Consider the following 15,370-nt stretch of genomic DNA (forward strand, 5'->3'; position numbering starts at 1 on the left):
CATCTACTAATATTCACTTAGGCACAAGAGAGACCAGACTACATCAAAAGCAGAAGCAAAGAAACATTCAATATCCTTGATCTTTGGAATACTACACTAGAAGAAATTAATTCCTGCTGTAACACTACTGAGTCTGGGCAACTGTTCTCATTTTATAACTGATTTATTGTGCTTCCATACAACATTCTGTGTCCAGTCAAAAATATCAGGCCAAGTACCCGAAAGAAGGCCTCTAAACCCTGATTTTAGTACATGGTCTGACCACTGCCTGATTTGCAGCCTCCTCAGAATCCAAGGCAGTTGCAAATTATTGGCACCAACAGAAACTGAGCCTGATATAATCAGTTGTTTCATTGTAAATCATAAAAATAATTTAGATTGGAAGGGACCTTTGGAGATCATCTAGTCCAACCTCTTGCTCAAAGCAAGACGAGCTCTGAAGTTAGGTCATACCACTCAGCACCTTGTTGCACAATCCACCATCTCTCTGAGCATGTATTTCTGTGTTTAACCACTTTTACTGTGAATTTTTTTCTTTATATCTAATCAGAATTTCCCTTGCTGGAACTTGAGATCATTGGTACTCCTATCTTTCCTGTGCATCTTTGAGAAGGCCCTGACTTTGTTCTACAATTCCCTTTCAGGCAGGGAAAGCGAGCAATTAGAGCTTCTTCAGAGCTAAACAAATCCAGTTCACTCAGAGTGCTAAGTTAAGTAAATTTCTAGCTCTAATGATATTTCACTGTTTGTTTAGATAGTAACTGATACATTTGTGTGACCAGAATTTAAATTCTGAATCAAGTCAGTAGTCTACAGCACTACATATGTAACAAACATACTCTTCTCAGAAGGGCAATGATCATCTTGAAGCATGAATGCTCTTTATCATCCCTACTCAGAAGGAATGAAAACCTAAAACAACTTACCTTCACATTTACTATTACCTGTAAAACCAAAGCAAAATACAAAAAATCCACTCATCTTTGGAAATGTCTTACCATTGGTCCCACTGGTCCCACCACTCCAGCTTCACCCTGAGGACAGACACACATAGAGCAATGACAAGGAGAACTCCTGCAGTATGGAGCAGAGATGGCTGGTAACAAGGCCACCAAACATTCTGGAGGAACACAACACAGTGTTAGCTCACCTTCTCTCCTTTTCTTCCTACTAATTCAGTTAAAGATCCATCAGCAGTAATGATAGCTCCTGGTTCTCCCTTTTCACCCTGCAATTATCAAAGTTATTTTACAGTGTTTAGAAAGCAGTTCTCAATGAACGAGAAGAAGTCAAAGCAGCACTATTGCTGTCTGAAGAATGGCAGTAGACAGTAGTTCTCAGTTGGATTACTACGTGCAACATGCTGTGTTCAAAGAAGATCTCTGCCAAAGGCTGTCAGACTATTGGTGTCTTCTTTTGTACCATCATCTTAAACAGTGGTCAGGAAATCCTGCTGGAAATGTAAAATCTCAATAGAACATCAAACGTTCCTGATTTTACTATCAGGAAAGCATGAATCATTCTCTTTATATGCCTGGCATGATGCAGCCTTGTTACCTTTAAACAAAGGCAAACTCTCAGCACTCAAATGATGACCCTTTACATTCCACTTCTTCAAAGGGTAATTCTATTAAATAATGGCACCATGAATTATTACTCCCCAATGCCAGTGCATGGTTCCCACTCTGGGCCTTTCAGCTGTAACTTTCTTCCTCCTGGCTCAGGCAGCTTAATACAACAGCTTTCCCAAGATCTCTCATGGAAGAAATCTGGGCTGAAACTAATAATTGCATTGCTGATTAAAACAACAGTCCAGGCTATAGCACTTCCACTGAGCAGGAAGTGCTATAACTCAGTTCTTCTTGCAAGTTACATCTTTGGAGTCTGTGGAGTCTTCCTGAGGATACTTTGGAAGTATCCAAAGTATCTCCCAAAGGCTTGTCTTCCCTGACTTTATCTTCTATGATTTATGGACCCGAGGTTGCCACAGGAGCATTTCACGATCCTTAAAGCAAAATGCTCTAGGTGTTTGTGGAGCTTCATTGCAGCTCCCAACTTCATCACTTGCACATAACCTAGTGTTCATGCCTCAGAAATACCACTATGTCATCGGTGGGTACAAAATATCATGGCTTCCAAGTTTTGAGTTCCTTCCAGTGTGGACAGCAGAAGGCAACACACCCTCACATCTCCCCCAGCAAATAAAAACCACAACCCAAACCAAAAACCACCCAGCTGGTTTTAAGGTTGAGCTTGATCACTTTATGTACTCCGATAAAGAACAGGAATCCTTATAACCAAAGGGGACTGGTATTTGTGGCCTGGGTTATCTCCTTCTGAGCAATGAAGATGCTGTTCATCTACAATCCCATTTCAAGCCATAATTAACCACTTTCAAGTCTGTCTACTACCTGTGAGAAAGAGGTGTCAGCTACTTACAAAGAATAAGCAGAAAGTGTTTTTTGGTTTTCTTTTTGTTATCCCCAAGACTGTAATAACTTAGATGTTCCTCTCCCCTGCTTCCTGCAGGTGGGTAAGAAGGGGAAATAGAACAACAGCTGCAATATTTATAAAATACCAGGGTCAGTCCTTAGTCACCTCTCAACAGTGCTGCAGAATAACCAGTGCTGTGCAGAAATCAGAGAAAGGTTCCTAAGGAGAGAGCTCCCTGAGTCTTTCTTTGGGAATGGAAAACTGCAGCCCTCATTCTGTAGGCAAAGCCCTCTGTGCCAATGGAGGAGGAAAACAGTAATCTTTTTTTTTTTTTTCCATTTGGCCTTTTGGTTAGGATCCCAGCACGTCAGCACAGACAATGGACTTGCAAGAAGAGGTCATGGTTAATGGTTATGTAAACTTATTCTGGTAAGTGCACGCTGCGGTGCGGAATTTCAACACTGGGGCAGGAACATTAGCTCTCAATTAGTATCACATTGAGTCATTTTATTTAGTACTCTTTCAATTTCCAGTTAGTAAATTTTGCACATAAAATAATTATTAATATCCCAATCCCTAGTAAAATTAGAATCATTAAACTTTTAATATCACTATTTGTTATCTGACACATGTTATACTACGTACTTTTCCCTAAGTGTTTTCTCTTACCTGTTGTCCTTTGATTCCTTGTGATCCAGGCAAACCAGTATCACCCTTCGGTCCCCGAGGGCCCTAAGGAAAACCAAGTCCATAAATCCCTGGTGAGATCTGCTGAGAATATGGAGCTAAGCCATTTAACTAAAAGGGATTTTAAGTAACTGGAAAACTTGAACTTGGATCACTCTGGTTGCAATCTAAGAACTCTTCCAAGACTAAATTGCTGTCTGAACCAAAGTAATCCCTAAACCAAGTATCACACAGGGAGAATCTGTTAAAAGGAACAAAGCCAAAACTCCCTGATGTTTCTCACAGTGTAGATGACACACATATTCAAAGAGAAATATGCAAATATTAATAAGAATGGAAATTCAGCCTAAAATTCTCTACTTCCTCCTTACTTCTCTATTCTAAATAAAAAATATTTTTAACTGAAATAGAGCTTATATATTTGAAAATGAGATAATTTATGCATCTGTTCTGTGGTGAACACATTCTGCTCAGATCACATTTTGTCTTAAAATCTTCCATTATAAGTGCATTTAGAAATATTTTCTTTTCACCCAACAAGAACCAAATTCAAGTCTACATGACTCCTGCATTAGTTAAGAGATAAAGAAAAGACCTGAGGTAAGAACAAGATTGATATTTTCATGTCTGGAGACATTCTGTAAATGACAGAGAGACTAAGAATTCGTTTTATTATTTTCTAAATGCTATCAAGCAGCTCCTCCTCAAATGAAAAGTATTTTTAAGGATTTTTCCCCCCTTTCTTTGGCTTCCTGTGCAGTCCAAAATACTCAGGACTTAGTAAACAACCTTCTGTAGAATTTTGGGTAGTTTGCCAGCATTTTGTCAACATCTTTTGTCAGCTTTCCCAATTGTCTCCTTAGTTATTGTCAGGCAATAGACAAAGGATCCTGAGACCCTATGTACACTTTCAAGCTGCAAAACAATCATAACAAGGGAAAAGAATTCTTTCACACTCTATAGAATATAAATATAATAGTTTAAACATTACTGTATGAAGTCACAAGCCAGATAATGTTCACATAGCACAATAGGTAGGTAGCATAGTATAAGGCACCTTTTGCCACTATGGCTGTGCAACGCTTCCATGGTGGCACTGGTATGTTATTATAAAAAATAATAAAAGTTTCCTAAAGGAGGTAATAAAAAGGGTACACCTCATAGGGCTTTACTGCACTCTGTCGTGGTGACAAAAAAAGCCTAAAGAATAATATAATTACATGTACATATGAAGATAACTTGTTCCATTTGTTTCTCATAAATGGCGTCTTTTTCTTAAGTAGTAATTTTTCATCAGAATCAATTACATTTAGATTGAAACTACAGAACTGATTCTGAGATAAGCAGAAATATGAGATATGCATATTACAGTATATTTCATTTCCAGCAGAGTTAATTTCTACCATAGCTGTTGATTCCATAAAAATCTACAGTCTCTCATATGAAAATTTATTAGCTTTCGTGTAAATTCTGTATAATATAAATTTTTGAAATATTAAACTATATTGAAAAATACTTACTTAAATCCAAGAAACATAATACTTACAGGAAATCCTGGTAGACCTGGCTTACCATCTGGCCCCTGAAAAATGCAAAAAAACCACCCTCTTAGAAACGCACGTTAGAGACCTGCAAAATAGAGTATGCATTTCCCATTTATTGTGTAATTTGTGAATATTAACTGGTCTGAAACTCAAATAAGAACTTCATTCAGGCAGTGGTAAAGTTGTGAACATTCCACAACAGCCTATACTTCTAACTCTTCCTGGGACATTAGCATTTACTTTCCAAAACTGAATGGACAGAGATCGAGGAAAGGCTGAGGAAAGGTGACATTTTTCACATATGAAAGGCATGCAACCATAATTCAGCCTCCTTTGAATTTTTTCCAGATTCCAGCACAGAGATCCCAGCAGCCCTCCCACCTTTGCCATTTTGCTCCTGGTGGATAGAAATATGGATTTGGATTTGTAGGGAGCTTATTTAAGATTGCCCCACTGTGATATCTGCAGAGAGACACATTAGTTCTAGTTCACCTCACCTGGATGTGCACTCAACTGCAACTCTTTCCTGACTAGGGTGAGCTCTGAGACTGAGGTTCAAAGACCTTTCCAATTACAACTGGAATTATTACAGACCTACTGCTTTCTGTTGAGACTGTAACAATAATTACAAAGCAATGTGTCTCCGCTGGGGTCAGGAGCTCACTCGTCTGTGTTGTTTTGAGAACCCATCATCTAAGGCCTGAACAGCAACTACCTGCAGTAAGATTCCTCATGCCAGGACCCGTATTATCCTGGCATCCTATTATGTCCAGGGATTGGGAGAATCAGGTCTCTTGAGCCCTCAATATAAGAAGGATATGGACCTGATGGAGCGGGTCCAGAGGAGGGCCACAAGGATGATCAGGGGGTTTTGGAGCACCTCTGCTACGAGGACAGGCTGAGGGAGCTGGGGTTGTTCAGCCTGGAGAAGAGGAGGCTCTGGAGAGACCTAATAGCGGCCTTCCAGTACCTGAGGGGGGCCTACAAGAAGGCTGGGGAGAGCCTGTTTACAAAGGCCTGCAGTGACAGGACGAGGGGAAATGGCTTTAAACTTGAGAAAAGCAGATTTAGATTAGACATTAGGAATAAGTTCTTTACTATGAGGGTGGTGCAGCACTGGAACAGGTTGCCCAGGGAGGTGGTTGAGGCCCCTTCCCTGGAGATATTCAAGGAGAGGCTCGATGAGGCCCTGGGCAACCTGGTCTAGTTGGGGGTGTCCCTGCTGACTGCAGGGGGGGTTGAACTAGATGACCTTGAAGGTCTCTTCCGACCCAGATGATTCTATGATTTAGGAAACACACCAAAATACTCTTCCACAAAAGCTGCTTTACCACAAGCACAGCTGGACACAGCCACAATAATATGATGTTGTCCTACCATGGGACGAGCGGAAAAGAGGCACGCTGGGCTAACACATAAAGGTTAAAATCTGTTATTGGAGCTAATGCCCTTCTTCCCAGTTCACTGACAGATTTAGTAAACATTTGTTTTGGCACAGTTACATTAATAAGATACTTTTTTTTTTTTCCCCCCAAACTATGGCTACTTAGAGTGAAATCCTGGCTCTCAGGTACAGATATTCTGATCATCTTTGTTTCATTGGGGATTGAATATGAGGGAGAGAACACTGCTCACAAAAAAGAAAACAGACAAAATAAAATAAACAAACAACAGCCCACAAATGAAAATAGCTGTGAAGTAAGATGCTTCATTTGGGGGGGTTATAATTTTGCAAAGTCCAATATAGTGTAGACTTTCAGGCAAGTTTGACTCCACAGCTTGGAAAAGGCAGATTTCTCTTTGGATCCAGTGCTAGGAATTTGAAATTTTACCAAGAAGCATTCAGAATTTCAAATATTTGACTGAACTATTTTGCAGCTACACTCCTAGCTGCAAAACAGAACCTGAAATCGCACATCTGTTCTTCTCATGAAATGTCCAGCTTTTCATCCACAGCTATAATTGCTGTGAGACTGAATTTATACATGGGAGCCTAATATTCCTAGTTGCAGTCTCAAGCAGAACTGAACAAAATACTTTATCCCAACATTTTGTGACCTGAAAAACAGGAATAGAAAAAAAAAAAAAGGGAAGAAAATGCTATGTAAATTTTGGTCCCTATTTTTGCATCAGTTCCACATTTATGTTATTCTGAGCACATAGTTCAGGTTCAGAGCTAAGTCGGTTCCTTTAATTCATACAAACATGTAAAAGCAATTCATTCCTACAGAATTCAGTTCTGCCCTGAAGAACTTCCATCGAGCTTAGTGCTGAAGTTCACAGGAACACAATTCTAAAGCACAGGAAACTCAGCTCTAGTCAATACTGAAAAGGAGACACTGAAGAGAGAGCAAATCTGAAGGCTTAATAAAGCAGCATATACTCACCGGAGGCCCAAGCAGTCCTTTAATTCCAGTAATGTTAAAAATTCCATCTGTATCATTGAGTAGCAGCTGAAAAAGTGGTTAAGGAACAGGTTATTTCAAATACCAATTGATTATCTAGGGTACACATAGATTTTTAGAAATCTATAGGTAGTTAAAGCGTCCCTTCGTAACTATTGGGAGAAAAACACAAATAAGCCCAAAGAAAATGCCCTCTTCCAATTTTTATTATACATCTGGAATAACAAAACCTAGAATTTGTTTTATACTTCTTATGTAAGGATCTCAGAATGCTTCCAAAACTTTAATTAACTGACTCATTTTTAATTTGAAAACTATAATGCCTGAAGTCATTTCTCCTCAGCAAAATAAATATCAGAATGAAGGTTTCATACTCTAATATGTCACTGGTATTCCAAGATGGTGAATCTGTCTGATCACACTCATCCTGCCATAGAGTTGACATTATAGTTATATTCTGGACATGTCTGCATTACACCATACAGTGCTGGGCAGTGATTCCTAAGTCAGCTCTGATTATGCTGCTGTGTCTGCAATCAATGAAACCAGTTTGGATCTCCAAAACAGAATAGTCACTTGGATGTGGAGCAGCACCCAAACTGATCAGCTCTGGGTCTCAAGAAGCCTGACCAGAGCAGTATAATAGCAATGCTGCTACAGTGCTTCTTATCCTGGAGTTAGTGAGCTCAGCATCAGGTCAGGTATTTCTCCATAATTTGACCACAGAATCAGAATAATGAAGGTGAGTAGTGACCTCTGGACATAACCTGGCCCAACATCTAATTGGATCAGGTTGCTCAGGGACTTGCCCAGTTAAGTCTTCACCACCTCTGAGGATGGAAAAGACACCATTGTTCTGGGCAACAAGAACTGGACAATATTTGAGTATCGTAAAGGTGAAAAGTTTTTGCTTACGTCTAATTGGAGCTTCCCATATTCCAACTTGTGTCTGTTACATCTTATAATATTGACATATGCCTCCAAGAAGAGGGTGCCTCCATCTTTTTATCCTCTGATTAGGTAGTTGCAGAGAGCCACAAACTCTCCCCTTAGCCTTCCTTCTTCCAGGCTGAGCAGACCCTGTTCTATCTGTGCTTTGGTCCCCTGACCATCTTGGCAGCCCTGCACAGGGCTCGCTCCGTTATGTCAATATCTTGTACTAAGGAACTCACAACTGGATGGTTTTGGTACTCCAGAACCAGTCTCATGAATGCCAGACACAACCCTCTGAGTCCACCAGTTAAGCCAGTTTTCCACCTATTTTATCACCTGCTCACCCACTTTATAGGTCATCAATGTGTTTCTAGCAGGACTACGGGAGACCGCACCAGAAGCCTTGCTAAAATCAGGGTGCACAACATCCAGTGCCCATCCCTCATCCACAGACAAGCAATCATTTTGATCAGGAGTGAATTGCTGTTAATAAATCAGCGTTGGCTGCTCCCAGTCAGAGCCTTGTCCTGATGTTATGATCAGGCTTTCATTTTGGTACCCTGTTCTATCTGTGCTTTGGTCCCCTGACCATCTTGGCAGCCCTGCACAGGGCTCGCTCCGTTATGTCAATATCTTGTACTAAGGAACTCACAACTGGATGGTTTTGGTACTCCAGAACCAGTCTCATGAATGCCAGACACAACCCTCTGAGTCCACCAGTTAAGCCAGTTTTCCACCTATTTTATCACCTGCTCACCCACTTTATAGGTCATCAATGTGTTTCTAGCAGGACTACGGGAGACCGCACCAGAAGCCTTGCTAAAATCAGGGTGCACAACATCCAGTGCCCATCCCTCATCCACAGACAAGCAATCATTTTGATCAGGAGTGAATTGCTGTTAATAAATCAGCGTTGGCTGCTCCCAGTCAGAGCCTTGTCCTGATGTTATGATCAGGCTTTCATTTTGGTTTCAGATAGCTACCTTTCTGGTTTAATAGATGCTCCCAATACTATATCATATGGTCATACATTACAATTCAGACAGTGTGTAAGGCCTTGCTCCATATAAATGCTGCAGGTGAAAAGAGATCCTTACTCAGTTTTGGTTATTTGTTTCATATAGATGCTCCCAATACTATATGATATGGTCGTACATTACAATTCAGACAACATGTAAGGGCTTGCTCCACACAAATGCTGTAGGTGAAAAGAGATCCTTACTCAGTTTTGGTTATTTGTTTCATTTCTTTCACTCCAACAGTCCCGTTTATTGTATGACAGTTTAGCCTTGTTTTAGATTGAGAAATATACACTGAATCTCCCTAGAGTCTTGAAGGAGTCCACTCCTTTAGCAGGCAAGCCATGCCACCCATTTCAATATAAGGCTCTGTGTGCAGCAGGCTATTCCCATTCCATGGAATGAAAATCTTCCAAATTTCAGAAGGCCAGGGCAGGGCATGCCTTCAGGTGCCAAGGATTCACTTGGCACATGAATAAGCGTGTTGTCACTGAGGTATTGTGAAACCTGAATGCCTCTTCTGCTTGTAGCCCTGTGCGGATCAATGCTATCAGATCACAGTCTTTCACAACATTTGTTATGAAAACGACATACAGGAACTAAGTTTGAAGCCACCCTTGCTTAGAAGAGGTGGTTTGACCATATGGCCTCCAAAGGTCATGTCAAATTATCTTATGAGCCTCTGAATACTATTTTTCTACTCTGGGCTGGGAAGGAGGACACAAAAGAGGAGATTTATCCTATCCTATGTAATCTGAGCTTGGCAGCGTATGGTCAACTTACTGTACTTTGAGGTCATGTTGGCATCATAATTCACGCTGCTATAGCCTGTTACTTTTACTGGGTGCTGCTGCCTGCTCCATGTCCTCATGTTCTGCAAAAAACACTGGAAAATTGTCAAATAAAAAGCCAGTGCAAGTCCTGCAGGCAGTCCTCCATCTCCCAGCCTACCTGAGCTCTCTGCCCCATTGCTAGCACGATGCTGTGGGTCCCACCGTATTCCCAGCACTACATGGCCCAGAAAGGCAACAGGACACGGGCTGTTACTTTAGTGACAGCAACAAAAGAGTCCTGCTGCTGCAATTGTTCTGCTTTATCTACAGCTGGTGGCAGAAATCCAGGAGCCCGTCTTTTCATTGTGGAATTACTCAGTATTCATTCTTTTTTTGGGCTCGATCCAAACTGTATTGAAGTCAGCGGAAAGAATCCCAAAGGCTTTACTGAGCTTGGGATTGGGCACTTTGTCTCTTTATTTAAATAGAATTTAGCTGCAAATGGAAATTGTGGTTCCAAGTCAGAAAACTGTACACAGCGCTGAAGAAGGTATGAAAATAGAGGGTACAAGGGTGATGATTAGAGAAAAAGATTGCACTCTTCACAGCCTGCTCCAGGTACACAGGTATTTATCTTCCTTTTCAGATGTACAAGCAGCTTTAATAGCAGCAATCCAGCGGTGTTAACTTTGCAGCACATCAAATCAATTCAGCAAGTGCTGACTACAAAACCAAGACAACATTATTTTTCATAATTCTTCATTGTTATGAAGAGGAAGAAGCAGAAGTTTTTAGCATGATTGTCTGGGTTGGGTTCTACATAAACCTTCAGCTTAGTATCCACATGGCATGAATATGCCCTCACTAGAATTACAGAAAGGACACAGGAAACACAAAACCTTTTGACATTTGCTTTACACCCCCAACATTAACCTTTCTCCAGGCCTTTCATTCAGTTCCTGTGCCTGAACTATGGCTAAATAATGGCACCAACAGATAATTGTTCCAAAGTTTTTGATTTAAATCCAATAAATTATCTCTATTCAAAATTATTTCTGTACTGTATCCAACTAAATTGGAGCGATGAAATTGTAGCAACAATTAATATGGTTTACTGGTTATGATTCTGTGCATGAAAATGCACGAAGTATCAGAGATTATGTTTCAAAAGAGTGAAATAGCCAATACAGGATGAGAAATATTGATTTCAGTATTTTGAAATATCAAACAGCAGCAAACTGAGGGACTTTTTTTTTTCCACGGGACAGTTCAGACTTCCTGACAGACAGCAACAGAAGAGGCAGAAAGGAATGCAAGTCTCTGAGATACAAGGTGTTGGTAGGTACTGCAGAAGCCTGGCAATGGCTAGGTTCCACTGCAGATCTCACTTTTATCTCACCACATCTTTTCACAGTGTTAGAAAGGGCTCCTGAAGGAAGCAAATCCTCTGTTCACATAGGGAGCAGGTCAAATGAAGAGGAAGCCAAGGTCCACTTTCAAGTGCACTTCAATCAATGTGCTGTTGGCCAGATACTGGTGAGGCCTGGCCCTGAGCCACAGCTGCCCACATCAGATCTTAACATTTCAACAATACTGAAACTGCAACAGCTCTTCAATTCACTTTATTTTCGTCAAGCACCATAAAATCTGTTTAGTTGGAACCACCAGCCCTTCATAAGAAACAACTCTGACAGATCAGTCCATTGAACTTCTGCAGCCCACTAAGCATTGCTGGCTTTGGCTACACAGTGGTTAAATGAGTGAACTAACAGACCCTGACCCAGGGAGTGATCTCTCTAACTGCCCTGTGGTTCATTTAGATCACTTAATTGATCTCTGCTGCTTTACCCACATGAAGCCAATATCCACATTACAACAGCTGGTACTGGTATTTATTTTAGGTCTGTAATTCCAACTGCAATTGATAGGTCTGCTTGCAGCAGTTCTTTCCATAGCTGAAGCTAAGTACAGAAGATGAGAGACTGAGTCAACAAGATGTATTTGGATAATTCAATCCTCTATCTCAGCAAATGTGTAGTAAGCAAAGGTCCTGTTCTTATACAAACATTTATGAGGCAGGTAGAATTCAATGTCATAAGTAGGGACATATACTTACACACACACATACATTTAATTAACTGTATCAAAATCCAGCACACCAAGTCCTCAGAGAAATCATCTGATTAACAATATAGAGGATTCAAAGCATATGAGAATAGATGGTTCTTGCTGTACCTCCCCAGAATACCTGTTTGCTACAAATGTACAAAAAGCCACGTATATTATGCACTCTACTTTGTAAAAGAGATTACTTCTTAAACTCCAAGGTATTTAGAGAAGGAAATGGGTTTCTGTACGGGTTTGTAATGCAACTAACAATACAGCTTCTGCCAGGCCCTATACATTTCTGTAATATATGCTGTAGGTAGATCATACTGAAGTTCTGGAGAATTCAGAGGATGCACATCAGGCTTCTTCAGACATAGCTACACATTAGATAGATGTGTGGACTGTGACTACCACAATATGCAGGGAGCAATGCAGCCTGCAGCAAACCAGTGTCATTAGTTTGCTATCTCAGCTTCAACAATATTTTTATATTTCTTATACATACTTGTCCTCACTCTGAGGCTTTCACAAGGTTTTTTTGAGTATTAAGGACCCAAAGCACAATGCATTCAGGTTAATAACTACTGCAAACAGACCTCTGTAGTCAGTGCTAAGAGTTAAGGCCCCACAGTGATATCATGGTAGAGCTGTGAGAAAGAACAGGAATTTTACAGCAGCATTTCTGTCACAGCTATTGAGGAATTTCCCAGAAACTCAGCAAAACCACAAAAAAGTCTGGAGCTGGTAACAGTCCCAATTTAAGCAGGACTTTCAACTAGATGATCTTCAGACATCCCTTCCAACCACTATTTCTGTGAATCTCTAATTCTGCTCATCCAAGATCTTACAGTCTCGGATCCTGAGATTCTGGGTGGATACCCAGCAAATTCACTAACACAACCCAACTCTTTTGGGACTGGTTATGTGTGCTATGGGGTGCCGATTTATGCTATATTTGCTATCAGTAGCAGAAGGCTAAGTGAAAAACTAGTTGTTTCAGTTAACAAAAAATGTTATGTGTAACTCAACTTTATGATAGTGTTGGTCCCCAGCTTCCCTAACACAGAATTCTCATCCAGGCAATTTCCCTTCTTGCAATCAGAAATCACTCGGTACTGCCATTATATGCATTACTACGGATGAGCCCAGCTGTTTTAGGCACCTTCACCTCTGAGAGGTGAAGAATTTCCTGCAGCAACTCACAGCTTCTCCAGTTTTTAGTGTCATACCAAGCCCACTACATGGATTTTTGTTGCTAGCTTGAAAAGGGATCCATCCTAAACTCTAGCCTTCCTTACTGCTAACTAGTATTTTTTTTGCAAAGGCTGATGTACACAAAGAAAAACTGACAGAAAACATACATGAAGCTAATACATGGAGCACCTCTCCTAAGAGGACAGGGTGAGGGAGCTGGGGTTGTTCAGCCTGGAGAAGAGAAGGCTCCGGGGAGACCTTATAGCGGCCTTTCAATACCTGAAGGGTGCCTATAGAAGAGCTGGAGAAGGACTCTTTGCCAGGAAGGGTAATGATAGGAAAAGCGGAAATGGTTTTAAATTGGAAGAAAAAAAGATTCACATTAGATCTCAGGAAGAAATTTTTTACTATGAGGGTGGTGAGACACTGGAACAGGTTGCCCAGAGAAGCTGTGGCTGCCCCATCCCTGGAGGGGTTCAAGGCCAGGCTGGATGGAGCTTTGAGCAACCTGCTCTGGTGGGAGGTGTCCCTGCCCAGGGCAGGGGGTTGGAACTGGATGATCTTTAAGGTCCCTTCCAACCCCAACCATTCTATGATTCTATGATTCTAAAGGATACTGGACAACTTTTATGAACTTCTAGCATTTTACCCTTTGGTACTTTTGGCTGTTGCTTCCAGAACAGTCAGAAAACACAACGTATCTCTCTCCCACATACCGCATGTGACCCCACAATTCTTAGATGTAAAGAATTCTTCACCCATTTCCCTTCCTATTTAATCTTTTCAAAACCAAAAAAAATCTGTATCAAATCTAATCAAAACAAAAATGTCTACATCCATTTGATATAGAGACATATTGAGATTTTTGATGTTTTGAGGAGTAGACTTATGACCTGAACATCAACAGCAGAACTGCCAGTTTGTTAACTGCTTGTGCCCTCTTCTCTGTAAGATGTTACAGATATTTTAACGCTTGACAAACACGCTTACCTCAGGTATTGCTATAATTGGTCCTGGTGGTCCTGGTGGCCCAGGTGGTCCGACAATACTGTTCCCATCCTGTCCTGGTTCACCCTATTTCAAAAGCATGAACAGGTGAAAAACCCATTTACTGCAAAAAAACCAAACCCAAATACTGCAAAAACTCAAGTAGTGCATTTCACATAGGTTTCTCAGAAAGAATGAAACCCACGCTATCTCACCTGAGGTCCTGGGTCACCCTTCTCCCCTTTTGGACCCTGCATGTGATTAGAAAAATGAGCATAAGTGATTTCAAAGAGAAAATTGTGAAAATGTGCTTTTCACATAGATGGGGCCAGCTTGTTTCAACTTGGAGCCTCTAAGAATTTGGTATTTAAAAGTACTTCCCAGCACGTTTGGCAGAGTTCACAGATGACCAGAAGCACATGGACCCACAATATTTCATGAGCTGGGGATCAATTCAACAAACCTTTCTTTCACTGTACTGCCTCTTCCTTCCTTTTTCAGCATTAACCACCTCAGTTCTGTTCAGGATTGCCCAGTGGAGGAGGCAGCAGAACATGGGTGAGCTAAAGTCATTTTTGAGCAGATTATTTCTAAGCTCCATTAGTCGCTTGATACAACTCACTGTGCTGGGGGTGCAGAGAGCTCATCTGGCATGAGTGAGAGGAAGGTGGCAGGGGACAAGCTGTGGGACTTCCCAGCTGAAGAGCTCTGTAATCCTCATAGCTCTTAATCACGAGAAATATATTAAAATCACCTACAAGCCTGTTGGCTTCTCTATAATTAAAAGCAGAGCTAATTTCTGAATAATTAAAAGCAAAAGGAGCACCTAAGAATTGGAACTAGCCCCTGGAGAGGCCTGTGTCACTTCTGACTGATGAGGGAGGCAAGGGCAAGGGACACACTGCTCCTGTGTTTGATCTCTGAAGTAACTGCTCCAGGTTAAGCAGGACACACCAAGGCCCTGCTCTCCACACACTGCTAGCAAGTACTGTTAGGGCTCCTGTTGATCCTTAAGATGTAGATTTAGGAGCCAGTGCATGTTAGGTGACCACAGATTATGATAATCCTACTCACCACATCTCCAGGATGTCCAGCAACGCCAGGAAAGCCTGGTTTTCCATCTGTACCCCGCATTCCCTGCCACAACAAACACACTGTTAGTCTCTCTCAATTGTATTAGTTTCACAGAAGCAGTGGGCTACCGCTCTTGGGAGGCCCACAGGATGGTTCTGAATGGGATGGATGGATGGATGGATGGATGGATGGATGGATGGATGGATGGATGG

The 15,370-nt window shown here is 41.2% G+C and overlaps 1 protein-coding gene across 1 annotated transcript in view; it reads right to left on the reverse strand.

The window, feature by feature from the left end:
* Window positions 1-926: 926 nt before the first annotated feature.
* Window positions 927-15,370, reverse strand: part of LOC106893776 (collagen alpha-1(XV) chain-like) — a gene marked incomplete at its 3' end in the record, with an annotated part of 158,713 nt that continues 144,269 nt past the window's right edge. The window contains exons 20-24 of the mRNA XM_014951987.1: window positions 4,667-4,702; window positions 3,103-3,165; window positions 1,151-1,228; window positions 999-1,034; window positions 927-944 (exon numbers count right to left, since the gene is read on the reverse strand). Coding sequence (XP_014807473.1) covers window positions 927-944; window positions 999-1,034; window positions 1,151-1,228; window positions 3,103-3,165; window positions 4,667-4,702 — 231 coding nt within the window. The remainder of the gene's footprint in view (window positions 945-998; window positions 1,035-1,150; window positions 1,229-3,102; window positions 3,166-4,666; window positions 4,703-15,370) is intronic.

The sequence above is a fragment of the Calidris pugnax genome, unplaced genomic scaffold (assembly GCF_001431845.1).
Source record: "Calidris pugnax isolate Ruff unplaced genomic scaffold, ASM143184v1 scaffold224, whole genome shotgun sequence".
Lineage (NCBI taxonomy): Eukaryota > Metazoa > Chordata > Aves > Charadriiformes > Scolopacidae > Calidris > Calidris pugnax.